The following is an 18,401-nucleotide window of genomic DNA, read 5'->3' on the forward strand; positions in this document are numbered from 1 at the left end:
AAGTTGATTTCTGGTTGGTAAGATCATATTGTGGTATTAAATGTCCTTCTTAGTTTTTTAATTTCATTTAGGTTATGCACTGTTGACTGTTGATTGTTAACAGGTTCTGAAATAATCATATTAGCTCATCCAAGAAGTACATAACCAGCATTAATGGGCTGCATGTTACTGAATCAGAAAAGCCACTGGTAGGCTCTAAATCACAACCAAGGTAGCTAATATAATTCTTGCCCTTAAATTACGTATTTAATGTGATTCTCTCTTCCTTTAGTACATGTAATCTCCCATGGAGCTCCATTAAGCTTTCAGCGTTTTAGGCATGTTGTAGCTCCAGAAAAAGTGTCAGTGTATATATCCCATTAGGGCATATGGACACAGATTATAAATTGCCTTCAGTATTTTGGCAATATATACTTGTTATGTATAGGGTGTTTGTGAGTTTATCAATACTTTTCTTGAAAAACAAGGTATTTGGATTTTTTAAATCCTAAGTTACCATGTATGATTAAGGTACTGAGCTTGTCTTAAATTTACCTGAAAGTCGGCCCTATTTTAATAAATATATCTTCTACTGAGGGAGTGGTTTAAAGAATTACCTGCTTTGTGGTAAAGATTCTTAAATCTGTATCCTTTCTATGCTGTAAAATAAAACTCCAGAAAGCTTTTTATTTTCATTTCTATTTCTTTTTTTATTCAGCAGTAAGGACTAGCTGCATAGTGAAAAACTCGTTCTTTGAAGTTCTGCTTGAACCAACTTTGCATCTTACTCACTGTAATTTCCGTGTCTTTGAGGAAGCCAAGTTCATATCTCCCTTTCCCTCCCCACGTCTTTGAATGTGTTTCTGGGGTTCCTTAGTTTTTGTTTTGTGTATGAAATGGCTTCCTAGTTAAACTTTAAGGAAACCGTATAATCCTACACCTCTTCACTAAGTAAAAGTATAATTTCTGGATCTCATGCTTGTCTTTCTAGTTAAAATCAGTTGGAAACAACTAAGACTTTATCATAGAACTTGAGGCCTTATGAACAGAGTCACTTTGTGGAATGGTGTACGGAATTTGTATTCTCTATTTGTCCTTTTCTTTTCTCAGCTCATTGCTTACATCAAATCTAAAGAAAAATTTACCTGCTGAAGAGTTACTTTATTAGGGGAAAGAGTGAAATGTGATTGACTTTGTGATGCAAGGATTATTTGATCCTTTCAGACTTTAAATATATAAGGCCATCATCCACAGTGGAATTCTGGTCTTTGTGCATGTATGTCATTTTTACATTTTATTTCCAGTTAAATTCTGTCACTCTTTTCTGATTCCAGTTATACTAAGCTTTTAAAGTCATGCTAAACTTTTGACTTAATGCTGTATTTGTGCTCACAAAGATCATCTCATATTAGCTTATAGCTTAGTGAGTGCTGAAATACTTCTTGCTCCTTCATGGAACATTCTTTACAGCAATCCTGCTATATCTCCCTTCCATTAGCTCAGTGCCAGCTGTTGCTTTGGTTACAGTGTTCCTGTTTGGGCAAGTTTTTCAGGGATCTTAAACAACTATGCTTCTTTTCTGACTGTTCTTGTGAGATTTTATTTTCCTCCCATATAATGCTACTGAGGTGTTGGAAAAGAAAGAAAAAGTCACATCGTGTTTATTTGTTTCTAAAGTAGGAGAAATAATTTTAGTTTAATAAAGGAAATGGTTGTGCCATCTTAAGTGCTTTTGAAGAGGTAGAAATTCATCTTGATCTATTTGTGAAATTATCCTTTCTTCTCTATTACATGGTCTTTCATCTGATTTTACATCACAGTCTATGAAGTTGGGGAAATTTTTTTTGGGTTAAGTGATTTCTTGAAGGTCACAGTGACAGTTTGTAGAAAAATTATTCTTAGAATTGACTGTCTCATTTAGAGAAAAGATACTGTCTAGAAGACGTTGCTACCTTTTCAGCAGAAGCTTATCTCTTACTAGCATGGTATTTTTCAAATGTGCTTAAATTAAGTCTGTATGTTTTGAGAGCTCTTAAAATTTACCAGAGAGTATTTCTCACCTGCAAAATTGCTATATCTGGAGACCTTCTGAAGTCAGGTGGCGACAGGATGACCCATGGCAGAGTTTAGAATAGGCATGAAAGAGCCCGAGACCTAAAACTGGCCCACTGTGGGCTTGCCCTCTTGGTGCCTCCGTTTCCTTACCTATAAAATGAAGATACTAATATTTGTTCTACCTGTGTTTTTTTTAATTTTAATTTTAATTTTTTAATTTAACTTTACTTTTTATTTTTTAAAATTACATCCAAATTAGTTAGTATAGAGTGAAGCAATGATTTCAGGAGTAGATTCCTTAATGCCCCTTACCCATTTAGCCCATCCCCCCCCCCACAGCCCCTCCAGCAACCCTCAGTTTGTTCTCCATATTTGTGAGTCTCTTTTGTTTTGTCCCCCTCCCTGTTTTTATATTATTTTTGTTTCCCTTCCCTTGTGTTCATCTGTTTTGTTTCTTAAAGTCCTCATATGAGTGAAGTCATATGATTTTTGTCTTTCTCTAATTTCACTTAGCATAATACCCTCCAGTTCCATCCACGTAGTTGCAAATGGCAAGATTTCATTCTTTTTGATTGCCAAGTAATACTCCATTGTGTGTGTGTGTGTGTGTGTGTGTGTGTGTGTGTGTGTGTGTATACACATACCACATTTTCTTCATTCATCCATCGATGGACCTTTGGGCTCTTTCCATACTTTGGCTATTGTTGATAGTACTTCTATAAACATGGGGGTGCATGTGTCCCTTTGAAACAGCACACCTGTATCCCTTGGATAAATGCCTAGTAGTGCAATTGCTGGGTCGTAGGGTAGTTCTATTTTTAGTTTTTTGAGAAACCTCCATACTGTTTTCCAGAGTAGCTGCACCAGCTTGCATTGCCACCAACAATGCAAAAGATTTTTTAATTTTTTTTTAACATTTATTTATTATTGAGAGACAGACACAGAGCATGAGCGGGAGAGGTACAGAGAGAAACAGAGACACAGAATCCGAAGCAGGCTCCAGGCTCTGAGCTGTCAGCACAGAGCCCGATGCGGGGCTCAAAGCCACAAACTGTGAGATCACGACTTGAGCCGAAGTTGGACACTTAACCAACTGAGCCACCCAGGCACCCCTGTTCTACCTATGTTTTGATGACAAAATAAAATTAGTGAATGTGAAGGCTCTTGTAAATGTGGAAAATAGTATGGAGATTCCTCAAAAAATTAAACATACAGGGGCGCCTGGGTGTCTTAGTTGAGTGTCTGACTTTTGATTTTGGTTTAGGCCATGATCCCCGGGTCTTGGGATCAAGCCCTGGGTTGGGCACCATGCACAGCATGGAGCCTGCTTAAGATTCTCTCTCTCTTTCTTTCTCTCTGTCTCTCTCTCTCTGTCTCTCTCTCTGTCTCTCTCTCTCTGTCTCTCTTTCTCTGTCTCTCTTTCTCTGTCTTCCTCTTCCTCCTTCCCCCACTCACCACACACACACACACACACACACACACACACACACACTCTATATATAAAATAAAAAAAAAATTAAAATAGTATAACCATATGACCCAGTAATTCTATTACTGGGTATTTACTTAACATAATTTGAAAAGATAAATGCACCCCTGTGTCTATTGCAACATTATTTACAATAGATAATGTATGGAAGCAACCCAAGTGACTGCACCAGTTTGCAGTTGCAGTCCCACCAACAGTGCACAAGGGTTCCCTTTATCCCCACATCCTTACCAACACTTTTTGTTGCTTGTATTTTTGCTTTTAGCCATTCTGACAGGTGTGAGTGATATCTCATTGTAGTTTTGATTTGTGTTTCCCTGAAGATGAGTGGTGTTGAGTGTCCTTTCATGTATCTGTTGCCATCTGTATGTCAATTTTGGAGAAATGTGTTCACGTCTTCTGCCCATTGTTTAATTGGATTATTTGTTTTTGTATGTGTATATTGAGTATAAGATCTTTATATATTTTGGATACTAGCCCTTATTGGATGTATCATTTGCAAATATATTCTCCCATTTAGTAGGGTGTCTTTTGGTTTTGTTGATTGTTTCCTTCCCTGTGCAGAAGGTTTTTTTTTTTTTAACTTTTTTAACGTTTTATTTATTTATTTTTGAGAGAGAGGGGGAGGGAGAGAGGGAAAGGGAGACAGCACGAGCAGGGGAGGGAGGGGCAGAGAGAGAGGGAGACACAGAATCTGAAGACAGGCTCCAGGCTTTGAGCTGATGCGGGGCTCGAACTCTCAAACCCTGAGATCATGACCTGAACTGAAGTCAGACGCTTAACTGACTGAGCCACCCAGGTGCCCCCAGAATCTTTTTATTTTGATATAGTACCAGTAGTTTATTTTTGCTTTTGTTTCTGTTGCCTTAGGAGAGGATCTGGAAAAATGTTGTTATAACGAATGTCAAAGAAATTACTGTGTGCGCTCTCTTAGAGGATTTTTATGGTTTCAGGTCTCACATTTAAAAATCCTTTTTGAGCTTATTTTTGTGTATGGTGTAAGAAAGTGATCCAATTTCATTTTCTTTCATGTTGCTGTATAGTATTCCCAGCACTGTTTCTTGAAAAGACTGTTTTTTTTTTCCATTGCATATTTTTGGCTCCTTCATCATAGGTGAATTGACTGAATAATTGTGGGTTTATTTCAGGGTTCTCTGTTCTGTCGATCTTTGTGTCTATTTTTGTGCCAGTACCATACTGTTTTGGTTACTACAGCTTTGTAGTATAGCTTGAAATCTGAGATTGTGATCTTCTTTTTCAAGATTGTTTTGGCTATTCGGGGTTTTTTGTGGTTCTGTACAAATTTTAGTATTGTTTATTCCAGTTCTGTGAAAAATGCTGTTTGGCATTTTGATAGGGATTGTACTGAATGTGTAGATTGCTTTGGATAGTATGGACAGTTGAACAGTCTTCTCTCACTCCATGAGCATGGAATATCTTTTGTGCATTTGCATGGTTTTCTGTTGCCCTTAACTGTTTGTATTGATTTCCTAAGGCTGCTGTAACAAATTACCACGTACTACGTAGCTTAAAGCAACAGAAATTTATTTTCTCATAATTCTGATGGTTAGGAATCCAAATCAAGGTGTTGGCAGAGCCATGCTGCCTCTGAAGGCTCTGGGGAAGAATCCCTCCCTGCCTCTTCTTAACTTCTCCTGGCTCTAGTCCATCCCTGAATTTCCGTGGCTTGTAATGGCATCACTCTGATCTCTGCCTCTGTTGTCACAAGGCCTCTTTCACTGTGTGTGTCTCTGTGTGACATCAGTCATTGGATTCAGAGCCCACTGCCATCTAGTATGACTTCATCTCAGTGTAACTAATTACATCAGCAAAGATCCTGTCTCCAGATAAGGTCACAGCCTGACGTTTCAGGGGGATATGAATTCGTTGGGGGCAAAGGGGCACTAATTTTAGACATGACACTGTCTAAAATTTAATCTATTTGTAAAACATAAACATTTGGCGGCTCAAGCTGCCACAACAAAAGCCATAGGCCGGGTAGGTAGCTTAAATAACAGAAATTTATTTTCTCACAATTCTGGATGATGAAAAGTCCAAGATCAGGGTTGAGCAGGTTTCAGTTTCCGGTGAGGAGTCTCTTCCTGGCTTGCAGACAGCTGCCTTCTTGCTGAATCCTCTCACATGGCACAGAGACAGAGCGTACAAGCTCTCTGGTATCTTTTATAAGAGCACTAATGCCATCAGGCCAGGGTCCTACCCCCAGGACCTCATCTAACTCTAATTAGCACCCAATAGCCCCATCTCTGAATACCACCACCTTGGGTGTTAGGGCTTCATCTGAATTTGGGCGAGGGGACACAGGCGTTCCAGTCCATGGCAACATGCAAAACTGAAATATGTATTTTATATTAGCCAATATCTTAGAAGCTAATTATTTTTAAAAGCCAATTGTGATTGTTTATATTCAGACATAAAACTTGCTTTTATTGTCTTGGGAAAAAATTAAACAAGATTCGTGTTTATTTAATAATATGAACATTCGTATATTATTTTATTCAATTTAATATCTTTGCCCCCAAATAAACTGTTTTAGGTATGTAAGGTATCTGATTTACATTTTTTCTTCTAATTTGTTATCATTTTCATTTCCTATTATTTACCATAGACTTTTAAATTAAAATACAACTAACAGCAAAGTGCATAAATTATAAGAGTGTAGCTCACTGATTTTTTCACAAAGTGAACAAACATATAACTAAACATTGGGATTAAAATTAAAAAAAGCTAAAACCATTACCAGCATTCCACAAACTTCCCATATGCCCCTTATTTGGCTGATAAATTCCCCCAGGTAATTCTTTTATATCTCGCTAAAATTTGAGAGCTGTTTCTGTAGGCACCTGGATTTGTAGCAGGTGTTTATGTAGATCTCTTACCTATCAGATGTCATATTAGTGGACTTAGTTTCCATCATATGCTCTTATTCACAGGCTTTTGTATGTGCTGTTCCTTTGCTTGGAGGAGTTTTCTTTTTGCTTTCCCCCTCCTCCTGGAAATCTTTTCACACGTCCTTACCTCCATGCCGCTGGACACCTTCCCATGACAGCTTCATTTCAGGTCTTAGCTGAGACTCCTTCCTTTCAGGATCATTTCTGACTCCTCCATTCCTCTTCCCTCCCCAGTTGAGTTAATCACCCCTCGTATGTGTTTTCATTAAACTTTCCATTTCTCCTCTCACTTATCATAGTGCATTCTAATTGCTGCTTTACTTGTCTCTGTCTCCCATCGGACCGTAAATAACGAAAAGTGCAGTACTTGCTTCATTTTTATTTTATCCCCTGCATCTTGCACATGGTCGGTGTATAGTGGATGATCCACATTGAATGATAACAAAATTACTATGTTTTAGTAGTGCAAAGTGTTCTAAGAGTTCATCTAGTCCAGCCCCCTCATTTGACAGATGAGGGAACTACAAGCCTGAAATTTATTGTTAGTAAGGGCTTGGAAAAGCCTGTGGTCAAAACACATAGTATTTGTCTGTGACGAGAGTGGATGGTAGAGAAAGGACATTAATGTTCAATATCTTTAGGAAATATTCTTCACTTGAATCATAGCTACACAAAATGATTGCATTTTCAATTTTCCTAATGTTCCAATTTCATTCCTGGCTGGAGTATTGTATCATTCCATGTCTGTTCTCTCACTCTCACTGATTCTATTCTTGATTTACTTCCTTTGTGATTTATAGTTTCCAACACTACTGTTTTCATTTTGTATTCAGGTTAGTTTGCCACTCAGGCAAGGTTGCTGTGATGATCCATTTCAAAAATGTTCTCATTTCCCACCAAAGATGTTTGGCACTTTAGACTCAGCATGACTAACAGCTAAGTGCTTTTTTAGCAACAGCCTCTGATCCTCCCCTGCCCACCTCTCTCCTGCTCGTCCGCTCACCCAAATGGTCTCCTTCTTCTCATTGTCCTTTTTTTCTTTTCCCATCTTCTCAGTCTTCCAAACTTGAGTCTTTGAAGAGACTAGGCTCTTCCCTAACTCTTGTCCATTGTAGTCAGTCAGCATCCAGTTTGTTTCCAGTGTTTCAGAATCTCTTGTATCTGTCTTGTTCTTTATATTCTCACTGCACCTCTCTAGTTCAAGCTCTTTTTTCAACTATCATCAAAGCTGATTATTTCATTTCCTCAAACAGTTGTGATTATCTAGAAGACATCAATAACTTTTTTACTACAATCAAAGTAAGATAAATTTTTTACAGAATGCCACTCAGTGTTGCTAGTGACCAGATCCTTTTTTGTCAGCTCAACATTATCTTTTACTGTCTTTTTTTATGCACATCACATTCACGGTAGTAGAATCTGTGTACTGCTCCTTGAACATAGTCTCTAGTTTTCCTCTGTCATTTCTTTGTGTATTATGTTGTTCTTAAAAATAAAATAAAAAAAAAAACTATCTTCAAATGAATATATGGTTCTCATCCTTTGAAGTCTGGCAGTCATCTATTCCAGTGGTTCTCAGATGTTGGTTCCTAGATGGCTGCCAGGCTAACTATATCAGAACAATCTAAAGAGCTTTGAAAAATACAATAACCAGGTGTCATTCTGATCCAATTGAACCACAGTTTTTGGAGTTAAGGTCTTGTTGGCTACATTTTTATAAAAAAGATCTTCAGATAATTTTGGGAATTTCTATTCATCTATCCTCATCATTTTTAAATTTATGAAGTTGAGATACACAGGAGAGAAAAGAGTTCCTCAGGATTACTCATATTTATTGGGTAACTACTCATTTAAATGATGAGTAAATATGGAGCAGTAAGAATTTCTTGGGAACTGAAACAAAGACTATTGTTAGCATTCTTTTAACTTTTGGAATATTAATAAATGATCTGAGAACCAGCATTTTGTACTACTCATACACTGAGTCCTAGGTATTTTAAATGTGTTATTTCAATAGTCTTTTCATTTGTCATACAAAGATTAGCAAGCCAAATGATAAAAAAAATTTTTTTTAATGTTTTTAATTTATTTTTTGAGAGACAGAGCTCTAGTAGGGGAGGGCAGAGAGACAGGGAGACACAGAATCTGAAGCAAGCTCCAGGCTCTGAGCTGTCAGCACAGAGCCCGACACGGGGCTCAAACCCACGAACCGTGAGATCGTGACCTGAGCCAAAGTTGGACACTCAACTGACTGAGCTGCCCAAGTGCCCCCAAATGATAAAAATTTTATTTATTCAACTGATAATTCTTAAACACCTAACACCTGTGATAGATGTAACGCGTATTGCAGTGAATAAAACAAACTTGGTGTGTTCCCTTAGAGATCTTAAAATCTGATGAGGAAGGAAATATTAATTATATAAGTAAAATAAGGTTTGATGAGTGATAATTTGCCCAGTGTCACACAGTTACATATATAGCAACGTTGGGTTTTTATCCCAAGACTATCTGCATATAACAGCCCACATTCTTTCCACATTAACTATGATTCCAATAGATCAAGGTAAAGGCAACTAATTCTTGTTGAGCCCTTTATTCTATTCTATCTTTAGTGCTAGATGGGTTACAAGGATAATTTCATTTACCTGTAAGGTTGGCGCAGGTGGTGCAGATGAGTAAGCTCAGTCTCAGAAAAGTAATTTGCTAAGGTTTTGTCCACTAACTGCACATGTGTGGCTTCTGATCTAGGTCTGACTCCAAAGACCTGTGAAACAGGAATAACAGAATCTCAGAATAGAATCAACAAATCCGATAGTTGGTTATTTGACAAGATTAATACTTTAAATTGGTAAATACTGAAAAAGACTGATGAGAGGGTAGGGGGGGAAAATTTAAAGACCCACATTACCAGTATTAAGAATAAAAAAGTTGACCTAATTATACACTTAACAGAAACTAATATGTTTGTAAGAGGACACTAAATATAACTTTATAATAGTAGATTTGAAAATTTAGATAAAATGGAGAAATTTCTGGAGAAACAACTTATTGAAAATAACACTAGGAAAATTAGAATCTGAATAGTTCTATTGACAAGATTGAATTTATCATTATACACCTTCCCTCAAAGAAAACCCCACAGATAGGTTCACTAGTTAATTCATCCAAACATTTAATAAATCAACCAGTGTTGCACAAACTCTAAGAACTGAGAAAAAAGGAAAGAAGGCATACTTACTTGATTATTTCATGAGGCCAGTATAAATTTGATATCAAAACAAGGATATTATGAGGAAGGATATTAACTGTCTGTCTTGACAATCTGCAAAAATACTTAAGAAAGTATTAGCAAATGTAATTCAGAGACAGGTAAAAAGGATAATTTATTATTACCACGAGGACTTTAGTCTAGAAGTGCAGTGTAATGTTATCAATAAAGGGAAAAATTGATCATCTCAATATATGCAGAACAAGAATTTAATAAAACTCAGCATCAATCTATGACTTAAAAAGTCCTAGCAGACCTAGTAGAATTTTTTTTAGTAAATGATATCTGCAAAAATCACAGTATTGAAATATTTAAGGCTTTCTACTTGAGATTAGGAATGATACAAAGATATTACTTGTACCACTTGTATGTAGTAACATACTGAAGATCCTAACCAGGGTAATGAGAGAGAACAATAAAATGTAGAAGGATTGGAAAATGAAGAAATAAAAAATACTCAGAGATAACATGATTATGTATATAGAAAATTGAAAACAATCTCCAGAAAAACTATTAGAATTAATAACTGAACTTTGGTAAATTTCAATGTATAAAAACCTGTTGTATTTTCAGTATACCAGCAACAGAGAAACAAAAAGATTTTTTTTTTAATTTTTTTTTTAACGTTTATTTATTTTTGAGACAGAGAGAGACAGAGCATGAACAGGGGAGGGGCAGAGAGAGAGGGAGACACAGAATCTGAAACAGGCTCCAGGCTCTGAGCTGTCAGCACAGAGCCCGACGCGGGGCTCAAACTCACGGACCGTGAGATCATGACCTGAGCTGAAGTCGGACGCTTAACCGACCAAGCCACCCAGGCGCCCCCAAAAAGATTTTTAAATTACCACTTAAGTATCCAAAAAATATTAAACGTGTAGGAATGATTCAAATGAAAGATATATAATAGCTCTTCAAGAAACTGTAACATTATTAAGAGAAATTAAAGAAAACCTGAGTAAATGAAGAGAAATACCCTTATTCACGGATTGGAGAGTTCATACTTATAAAGATTTCCATTCTTTCTGATTTTACGTATAGATTTATTGTAGTCTCAAAATTTCAGGAGTTTTTCTCTTTGATGGAAACGATGTGCCATTATAAGATTTATGCGGAAGCATCCTGAAGCAAGAATAGCCCGTACACCAAACTGAAGAACAGGGACGGAGGACCACCAGACTTATTCTAGAGCTACGATAATTTCCATAGGTGAACTGACATACAGATAGACAAATGGCACAGAATTGAAGGTCCAGAAACAAACCCACATAGATGGAAAGTTGATTTACTGCAAAGGTAGGCTTTGAGAGCAAGGAGGCAAAGATTGTCTTATCCTTGTTTGTTCTTTCAAATAAATTGTGCTGGTTCAGGGGCGCCTGGGTGGCTCAGTCAGTTGGGCGTCCGACTTCTGCTCAGGTCATGATCTTGGGGATCATGAGTTTGAGCCCTGCATCAAGCTCTGTACTGACAGCTCAGAGCCTGGAGCCTGCTTTGTATTCTGTGTCTCCCTCTCTCTCTGCTCCTCTCTTTCTCTCTCAAAAATAAACATTTAAAAACAAATTGTGCTGGGTCAGTTGGGTATTCATATAGAAAAACATTAATCTTGGCTCTTATACAGGAAGTAATTCCAGGTGGATTATATACCTAAATATTAAAGGTAAAGCAGTAGGGTTTCTGGAGGATAAATCATGAATGAAAGACATCTTCATAAATGTGGGATGGAAAATTTTTAGGATACTAAAAGTGCTAACTATAGGTTGATAAAATGGACTGTATTTAAATGAGGAACTTCTTTTCCTTATAAGACTTCTTAAGAGTGGGAGAACATCTTTGCAATACATATAATCATGAAAGTGATTACATCCAAATATGTAAACAACTTTTACAAATATGTAAAAGATGAAAATAACCAGTGAGAAAAATGGGCAAAAGAGATGAATATGTACTTCACAAAAGCAGCTGTCCAAATGGATAATTTACATGCAAGAAAGGATAACTTCTTAGTCATCACAGAAATGTAAATTAAAACCACCATGAACATTCCAGAGAATAGCTTTAAAAGATGATAATTCTAAATTTTGGTAAGATGGTGAAGCACCCACAACTCATTTATTGCTGCTGGAGTGTAAATTGGTACAATGACTTTGGGAAATAGGCAGAATCTGCAAATTCCAAGCATACAAATACCTAGTGATTCAGCATTTCTACTCTTACCCAGCAGAAATGCATATGCATGTATGTTCACTAAAAGCTGTGCACCAGAATGTTGATGGCAGCATTGTTTAAAATACCTAAAAAATGGAATAACTCAAATGTAATCCAGTTGGATATTAGTTGGTTAGAGAAAGGTAAATTTCTAATCAACAGCAGTGAAAACAAGGTAACTACTGCAACATGCAACAACATGGATGCATTTTACAAGTAAAATTTTGACTAAAAGGAGGCAGACACAAAATAATAGCTTATTTATGGTTCCATTTATGTAAAATTCAGAAATAGGCAAAACTAATCAATCGTGTTAGAAGTTATGATAATGATGATATTTGGAGATGTGCATTTGGAACAGTACAAAAGATTCAGAAGTGCTGATACTCGGTTTTATGGTCCAGGTGGTAGTTACAAAGATGTGTGCACTTTGTGATAATTCTTAGAGCTGTGTTTATATAATTTGCACACTCTTTTGTATATATGTTAAAGAATTTTACTTAATTATTATTTTGTAGTGCCCCAACTAACAAACAATATGTTTACATTAAGCTATGAATGTGAATAACTGGCATTAATTGAAAAAGTGGTCACATTAATTGGAAGGCTTAAAATTACAACTAGAATGATTATAAGTAGTATAAATTATAATTATTACAAATAATACCACATCAGATGCTTCTTTAATAGTAAGCTATATATGTTTCTGTTTTGAAAAGTTTTGGGGGTTAATAATTTTTGGAGTGGGAAACGATGAAGACTGGTCCATGTTATTAGCCAGATCGTTCAAGTGAAATATAACTTTAAATGTGTTTCAGTTGCTATACAGTGTATCTTAAAATGTACATTCAGCTGATAACACTGAAACCCTACCATATATTGAGAAGTTATGCTCTTCAGACTCTTTGAGGATAATACAGGCAATAAATACGATTTTACAATATATATTCTACCTTTATAAAGTGAAAATTTCCTTAGAGGTCCCTCAGGTAATGCTTGTTTTTGTATTACACAGACACTCATGTAATGCTAGAGGAAATTTCTTTGCAGCTGCATAATTTTGATCTTTTTTTAAAACATTTGTTTATGTGATGAGGGAGAGAGAGCGCTAGCACAAGCAGGAGAGGGGCAGAGAGGGAGAAAAAGAATTCCAAGCAGGCTCCACGCTGTCAATGCAGAGCCAATGCAGAGCTTGAACTCACAAAGCATGAGAGCATGACCTGAGCCGAAATCAAGAGCTGGATGCTTAACTGACTGAGCCACCCAGGTGCCCCTTGATCTTGATCTCTACTAAAAAATAAAAAAAAAAAATATTACCACTCTGGGGAGAATGGAATAAATGGAACTAACAATAACCAAAACATAGCTATACCTCATGTTTTCAGTTAATAATTTTATGTGAATAGCTTATTTTCTCCCATTTTCTTTGGTAGTTCACTGATAGAGAATTGACTGTGTATAAAAGAATTAAATTCTATTATAACTATATGAACAGATTAAATTAAGCTTTTTCCACTAAAATATTTGAAATGATGCCCATTTGCTTCTTTTTCTTGTGGCGGGGAAAAGTCTACAATGGGTATTGCTATTCACCAACCTTGTTTCTTGCTATTTTCTTTAAGCTGATTCTACTTTGCCTGTTTGTGCGTGTGTTATTACAGCATGTTCTATTATTAACACCGGTGTATTTCAGGAGTAACCTTTTGTCTTATTTCTAAACTTAACAGTTTAGAAATTAAGTTAATAAAATAATTTAACTCTTAATATAAGTGCCTCTAATAACAGGCACTGAATCATAAATGAAAGTGGACTTTCAGCTATTTGGATCTGGAGATATATGTTGATGTGAACCATATTCTGGCTTGATGATTCATGTACTTAGTGACAAAACCAACAACCTGTTAATAATACTATGGACTCAATCTGCTCACAGTATTTTTACTGCCTACTCCTCTCTGCTATAGTCACCCTGCTCTAGCCACTGTCAGGGCCTTCTTGCTGTTTGATTGATTAGCTGCCAAGCATATTTTAGCTCAGCACTTTTGTTGATACCTGTTCAGATCTGTTTTACCCCATATCCTCCTCAGACTCCCTCCCTCATCATATTCAGGTCTCGGTTTGAAAATCACCTCAGAGATGCATGTAACAGAGTATCAGGTAGTGAAAATTGACTCCTCTGACTTATAACTGGCTTCTCTGACTTCTTCTGTCTGTAATTTCCCCATCATTCTCTATTCTTATTCCCTGATTGATTTTTTTTTTTGTAGCAGTTATCACTACTTGATACTCTGTTACAGATATATTATTAATATATTTCTTGGTAAAGGGGCTCCTGGGTGGCTCATTCGGTTAAGCTTCCAACTTCGGCTCAGGTCATGATCTTGTGGTTCGGTCTGTGCTGAGAGCTCAGAGCCTGGATCCTGCTTTGGATTCTCTCTCTCTCTCTCTCTCTCTCTCTCTCTCTCTCTCTTTCTCTTTCTCTCTCTCAAAAATAAACATTTAAAAAATTTTTTTAAATATATATTTCTTTGCATATATAACCCCTACCCCCCTTTTGTGCATGCATGTTCTCTCTCTCTCTCTCTCTTTCAAAAATAAACATTTTTTAAAAATTAAAAAAATATATATTTCTTGGTAAATAGAAGTTCCATGACGGTAGGGACTTAATTGGTTTTGTTTACAACTATATTTCTAGCACCTGGAACCAAGACCTACATAGTAAGCACTGTATAAATATTTCTGGTTAGAATGAATTGAATGAATGAAATATAATGAATAGTGTAAGTCTGCATGGATCTGCCCTCAGTTAACTCGGCAGATATTCTTCAAACGGATGTAGGGTTGTTGTTATTTCCAGCATGGCTCTCTTGATAGGGATTGGTGGTAAATTTTAAATAAGCTCTAATAATATAACAGATTTCTGATCTTGTTATTATCCTTTAAAGGATGAGAAAAAGGGAAAAGGGGAAAATAATATACATAGTATTTAATTTTGTCTTTTATGGAAGAAATCATGACTAAAAATAATATTTGTTCTAAATGGACTCCCTTTGTTCCTGCCTATGATAATTTAAAAATATAATAGTAACTACTCAAGTACCACTTAAAGTTGTAGATTTATATTGATTTTGTTTGTTTTCCTTTTATACCTATTCCCACCCCCCACACCCACCTTTTTAAAGAATCCAACTCAAGTTGGAACAGCTCTTCAGGTTTTCCATAATCTTGGAACTTTGAAGGAAACTATTACCAGCGTTGTGGATGGATATTGTGCTGCTTTAGAAGAACATATCAACAGTGCATTAGACATCAAAGTTCTGACTCAGCCTTCACAGTCAGCTGTGAGAGGTATGGCTATGGTTTATATTTAGCTGCTTTATTTATTTATAACCAAGAAGTCCTTTGAATAGTATGTGAAACACTTAAGTTTCAAAGCAGTCTAATGACTCATATTTTAGTAGACAGAAAATGAGAGAAGAAATTATGTTTCAGAATTTATTTATAACTTTTTTTGTCTAATCAGTGAGTTGAATTGGCCAATTGGTATATTCAGAACTTCTAGAAAAAAAAATCTATAAACTGTGGCTTCACTTAGTTCAGAGGAAACAGATGCAAGAAAAAAAAAAAAGGAACATTTTTCTTTCTGAAATCCTTATCCTCACATGTACTTCTTGAGACAGAAAATATTTTTTAAGGAAATGCAATTTCTTCCTTAGCTTTTTGGGCTTTTCCTTTTAATAATTCTGGTGTTCAGGAGCCAAAAAGGTTAACTGTGGAGGTAGAAACTGATAAAACCTTTGGGAACATTACAATGACAGCAAAATGTAAAGAAAACTACTAAACAAAGGTATGAGAGAGGAGTAGCCCTACAATAGCAGTTTGTGACCTTTTTCCTGCCAAGATGTAGCTGCTGATGGCATTCAGATCTAACACACCCCTCAAAGGTGGGATAGGAAAGAGTACACATTGTGTGTGGCTTTCACTTACCCAACCAACACATGTCTGCATTTCTTTCCTTCTTTCTTCTCTCCTGTTAATAAGGAGGAGCCGTCCTTGCTCCTGGCAGAAACCGAGTACTCTGCTTTTGCGTTAGATCCCATCTGCCAAGGGCATTGCTTTAGCAGATCCCCTCTGCCTGCCATGTAGTCACTTTCCCTTCTTTAAGTCTCTTTCCTGTCACGTACAGTCATCTAGTGTACCTTCTCTTAAAGACAGACACCTCTATCTTGACTGCATTTCTTTTTTCTTCCCTCATTTTATTTCTTCAGACTACAGAAAATCCCCCAAAGTTGTTGTCAGACTTACTGTCTCCAGCTTCTCTCTTTCCATTTTTCTATCGGAGAAGCTATTCTACCATCACAGAGTTGTCCTAAAGAATAAATGGAATAATGCATATAGAACTAATAACAGAGTTCCTCATACAAGGCTAATACTAAAATATTTACAGTCAGTAATTATGGTTTTTATATTTGCTGTATAAACATAGCCTTAAATAACGCACAATATATGTCACTCATAAATAAGTTGCACTAGATAAAAAGAGATAAAAGAATCTTGGATCTTAAAGGGATTTTTAAAGGTTAGCCCTAGCCTCTGAATAGGCCTGTATTAAAACTATCCCAGAAGGGGAGCTTTGAAAAGAAATTGCCGAAGGAGATTTCACTCTCAGCTTTTCCCAGCAATTATTCTCAGAAAGTTTGATCTCATGTTTAAATTTCCAGGAGCAGTTTAATCTCATTCCCTCTTGTGTTGTCAAGAAAAAGAAAAAAAAAATTAAAGCAATTATTCACATGCTGTCATTCCTAATGTACACCCTTTTTGTTGAAAGAATAAAGAGTTTTAAAGCCTTATTATAATCTGTTGAGAAGTAGATAAAATGGTTTAACGTAGAAACCTTAAGCATCAATTCTTCATTAATTTTTTTAAAGAATAATCACTATTATTTTTAGTTTTTTAAATGTGACATTGACAATATTCATATTAATTTGCTGATCTTGTTGGTCATATTAAGATTATGGAGTAGAATGTCCTTATTTTTTGGAAGTACACATTAAAGCATTCAAGGGTGATAGGGCATCATGTCAATAACGTATTAACAAACAATTCAGGGAAATTTTTTTTTAGTATGCTTTCAAATTTTCTATATAAGATTTTTCCTCTCAAATATATAAAGTTCAATAATCTTAAGGAAAAATGTTACCTATTATGTGTTGGAAAGGTTTACAATTCAATAAGAAAAAGAGAACTTAAAAAATAAGAATATGATTAGGCAGTTAATAGAACACATCTAATAAACGGGAAAATATGTTAAGTGTCTTTCTAGAGGGTGACCGAACTAATTATTAGGGAAGTACAGATAAAACAAGGATACTGTTTCTCAACCCTGAGACTGGTAAAACCCAAGAATTAAGTGTTGGGCGAGTGCAGAAACTCTCGTTAACACTGATTGTAGGAGAATGAAATGGTTCAGCCACTTGACTCAGTTTTATCAAATTGTTCTCTGAGGTTAAAACCGTATGTACCTTGTGATCTTATAATTTCTCTTATAAGAATTATACCCTAGAGAACCTGTCACGTAGATACAAGAATTTTTTATTGTGCTATTACTTGTAGTAGTGAAAAAGTGAAAACAGTCTTTCCTTCAGTGGAAATAAAGGGCTATCATTGGGTCTCTGTTTTTTAGTGAGCCTGTGCCTTTGTACCTTGAACTGTACAAGCGTACTAATTTTTTTTTCTCCTCCCTTGGGTGGGAGAGAATGACCACAGAGGGACTGGAGTTGGATATTTCCCTTCCCTGGTCAGTTAGGTTCTGATAACACTCCAGAAGTTTAGGTTGTGGTTAACCAGCTTCCCCTTAGGGCAGGCCTTGTTAAGAATAGAGTCCTCTGGTATATTTCAAGATGGTTTCCTTTTTCCTCCTCCTGCTGGAGGCACTGGGTGATTTTTCTCCCATATTTACTGTGGGAAACTATTTGGGTTTCTGGATGCAAATCTCACAATATTGTGGGCCCCCCTGACTGACTACCCCTGGAGCTTTTAATTTTCACCATTGACCACTTTGAGTCTGTAGCAATTCATCAGTTACACTTCACGTTTTCCTTCCCCAGCACTGGCTCCCACTGTTTTCTGCTAGCAAGGCTCTGTTCTGATACATGGAGACTTCCCGTATTCGCCTGTCTCTCTGATCTTGGGGGCAAGTGGTTTGCCATGTGTCCTCCCCTCTCTTACAGGTCCAAGAAGAATTTTTCAGTCTTTTAGGCTTTTCATTTGTTGTTAGGACAGAGTGGCAACGTACAAGCTCCTTACAGTTGAACCAAGAAATGGAAGTTGTTAACTCAGATTTTTACCCCCTGTAACTTACTTGTTTTTAGTTTGATGTTGTTAAAAGTAAGACAGCTGGCCCAAAATGGAGTCACTTATGCTAAACCCCATGCCACCAAACTGAGACGTAACTTAATTAACAGTTTCAGCCTTTCAGCCCTTCCTGGAAATTGAATCC

The 18,401-nt window shown here is 36.4% G+C and overlaps 1 protein-coding gene across 1 annotated transcript in view; it reads left to right on the forward strand.

Moving 5' to 3' along the window:
- COG5 (component of oligomeric golgi complex 5) overlaps positions 1 to 18,401 on the forward strand; it is a 312,502-nt gene that overhangs the window by 164,904 nt on the left and 129,197 nt on the right. Inside the window, exon 8 of the mRNA XM_007083949.3 lies at positions 15,085 to 15,250. Within this exon, the coding sequence (XP_007084011.2) occupies positions 15,085 to 15,250 (166 nt within the window). The remainder of the gene's footprint in view (positions 1 to 15,084; positions 15,251 to 18,401) is intronic.

Source organism: Panthera tigris, chromosome A2, assembly GCF_018350195.1.
Source record: "Panthera tigris isolate Pti1 chromosome A2, P.tigris_Pti1_mat1.1, whole genome shotgun sequence".
In the NCBI taxonomy this organism is placed as follows: domain Eukaryota; kingdom Metazoa; phylum Chordata; class Mammalia; order Carnivora; family Felidae; genus Panthera; species Panthera tigris.